The 2,919-nt window shown below is 36.5% G+C and overlaps 1 protein-coding gene across 1 annotated transcript in view; it reads right to left on the bottom strand.

Moving 5' to 3' along the window:
* Positions 1-625: 625 nt before the first annotated feature.
* The window catches only part of Ptprk (protein tyrosine phosphatase receptor type K), a 509,254-nt gene continuing 506,960 nt past the window's right edge, over positions 626-2,919 (bottom strand). Inside the window, exon 34 of the mRNA XM_029482632.1 lies at positions 626-1,003. Coding sequence (XP_029338492.1) covers positions 950-1,003 — 54 coding nt within the window. The 3' untranslated portion in view covers positions 626-949. The remainder of the gene's footprint in view (positions 1,004-2,919) is intronic.

Below are 2,919 nucleotides of genomic sequence, written 5' to 3'. Positions count from 1 at the left end.
TGTACACAAGGAAACCACTACAGAAAACATTGCTTCCTGGTTTATGAATAAAAAGTTTATCCTTTACTTACACTAAACATACAAAAAATAATCTACAAAAAATTGTTTACCATTGATTTTTAGCTAACTCTCCTAAAACAACAACAACAACAAAAATGATTTTGTGGCGGTAGTATTTTATCCATCAAAAAAGTAATGTAAGTAACCAATAAATATAATGTGCTTCTTCCATATAGACATATGTACACTTCAGTCTTTGGCTTATGTTATTTTCTAAAAGGAACTTTAAATGATCCAGCCATCATTGCACATTAAAAGAAAATAAGCCATATATATATATATGTATATATATACACATATATATGTATATATATACACACATATATATGTATATACATACACATATGTGTATATATGCACACATATATGTATATATATGTGTATATACATATATATATATGTATATACACACACACACATTTATATAGAATCTGGTACACTTGGAACATATAAAATGAAATTTGCCATGACTTTGCACAGCTTGTTTCCTTCCCCATTCTTAAGGTCCCACAGCTTTTATTTTAAAAAGAGAGGGAAATGCCACTTACAAAGTGCATGCAATGTGTGGTAGCTGCTCTACAGAAAGCAGGAGAGAAAAGGCTGTGTGGTCACTGGACAGACGCAGACCACTTCTCATCCGAATCTGCCTCTGATTAAAGATAAAATTAGGTGGCACGAAATGTGGATGCTCTCATACAGTCACAGACACTGATCAAGTCCTTTTTATTAAGATACACAACTTTATAAGAAAAATACGTTTGCCTCTCCAATGTAAAAGCCTCCCACCCCCTTACATTAAAATCTCTTGGTGCAGTAACAGGTACAACAGCTGCTGGCTCAACAGACGAATGGATTTCTGCTTCGATGCTCTGCAAATAGTCTCAGCGAACTATGAGGACTCCAGGTACTCTAACGCCACATCATAGCAAAAACGATACTGCTCCTGTATCATGTCAGAACAGAAGGGATGAAAGGAGTTAGCAAAAGGCTAATGGTGAGTAATAGCATCTGTGTGAGTTCTTGACACCCAATTTAGATTATTTAAAAGTCGAAAATTACTTATTTTGCATATAACAGGAACATCTGGCTATATATATTTTATACTCAAGTCTAATGATCCCTTTTAAGAAAAAGGAGCAGCAGTAAAAAGATGTTTTATCTTTGCCCTAAATTTCCTATCATTTAATATAGTGCCAAGGATTTCTATAGGATGAAAATAGTTAAGAATGTTTCCCAGCTTACAAAAAGGTAAAGAACCAGGCTGTGGTGGACCACACTTTAATCCCAGCAACCAGACAAGGTGGGTCTCTGAGTTCAAGGCCAGCATGGTCTACAGAGTGAGTTCTAGAACAGCCAGAGCTACACAGAGAAGCCCTGTCTTGGCATGGGGGAGGGGAAGAGTACACGGCTGACATAGTAATCATCTCAGAATAATAAAAAATCGGAGTTCTCAGGAGGATTTTCTGTTTTACATGTTGTATGCTACACATCCTGAGTCTTTTTATATCACGCAAAAATCTACCATATGGATTATCTGGATTACCTGTTAGATTATTTCAATATCTTTCTGTTTTGTATTGCTGCTGGGGTGTACCTGTGCTTTCCTCCATATTCCAAATGATCTCTTTAGATAAAAGTGAGGGAGAAAGAGAGAGAGAAAGAGAGAGACAGAGAGACAGATAGGTAGAGAGAGACCGAGAAGCACCCCCTGTATGCTACCTTTTACAATGGTATCAGAATACCATTTCAACCAATTTAAAAGGAATATTTAAGAATTAAAAAGAAATAACCCTTCAAGCTTACTTATGCCTAAATAGATTTCTGACACCTCTTCTTAATTAAGACAACTTGATTGATAATGTTGTTGATCCAGTTGATAATGCAACATTTGAGTTAAAATAACACTTCTTTTGAGTGTAGTCACTTAAAATCCATTATCAAGAAGTTTAAAAAGATCAGAGACTGTTATAAATGATGACTTATATAATTAATTGGACAGTTCCCAGCCCAGTCCAAGCAGGTAAAATCTAGGCAGGCTGAACTAGTGCAGAACATAAAGTAAATATTAAAATATCCAGAATCTCTGACAACAGGCACAGGCAACACAAGTTTCTAAGAGGTGATTATTGCTTTTCACTCTGACTACCAACGTAAATATGCTCTACATTAGCTTCCTGGGAGAAGTCCCACCAAAGGTCAAAAAAAAAAAAAAAAATGCCTGCAGCCAGTCAGTGCCTCTCTATTTTGTTTAAATCTACATTTCCATACCAAACTCAGCCCAAACCATAGTAAACTTTATTAATCATTGATGTTGATTAAGCAGTGCATTCTGTCAACTCTGTCAAGATTTGTGGGACATAAAAAGGAAAACAGTAACTCATGGGAAGGTTCTAGAACAAATTTTCAACTGTAAACTTAGAAGTCAAAGAAAAGGTGGTATATCAAAGGCAAATTTGGAGACAGATGTTACTTCTGAAGGCATGTGACTTGAAATGTTTCAGGCAGAGTATATTTCACAGGTTATACATCTTGAAACCAGAGAGTCATAACTATCTACTGTCCATTCTGTATGTAAAAATTCTAAAATCAATACTCTCTGTCCCTCTCAACTGCCTGCATCCCAGAGAAGGTGACATTATCTGGTCCCAGTTGAGGTCTCCTAAGAGCACTCGAGAAAGGGAGAAGTTAGCTGCCACTAGCCAGAGTGAAACAGCATAAACCGAAGTCTTTAGATGTTTGTCTCAGGAAACAATGCACTTCCTGTGTGAACAACCCCAAGCAGGAAGTGGTGAAAACACACCAAGAGCTTACTGAATTTCTCTCTCTCTCTCTCTCTCTCTCTCTCTCTCTCTCTCTCTC

Source organism: Mus caroli, chromosome 10 (assembly GCF_900094665.2).
Source record: "Mus caroli chromosome 10, CAROLI_EIJ_v1.1, whole genome shotgun sequence".
Taxonomy (NCBI): Eukaryota; Metazoa; Chordata; class Mammalia; order Rodentia; family Muridae; genus Mus; species Mus caroli.
This window is presented reverse-complemented; position numbering and strand designations above follow the sequence as displayed.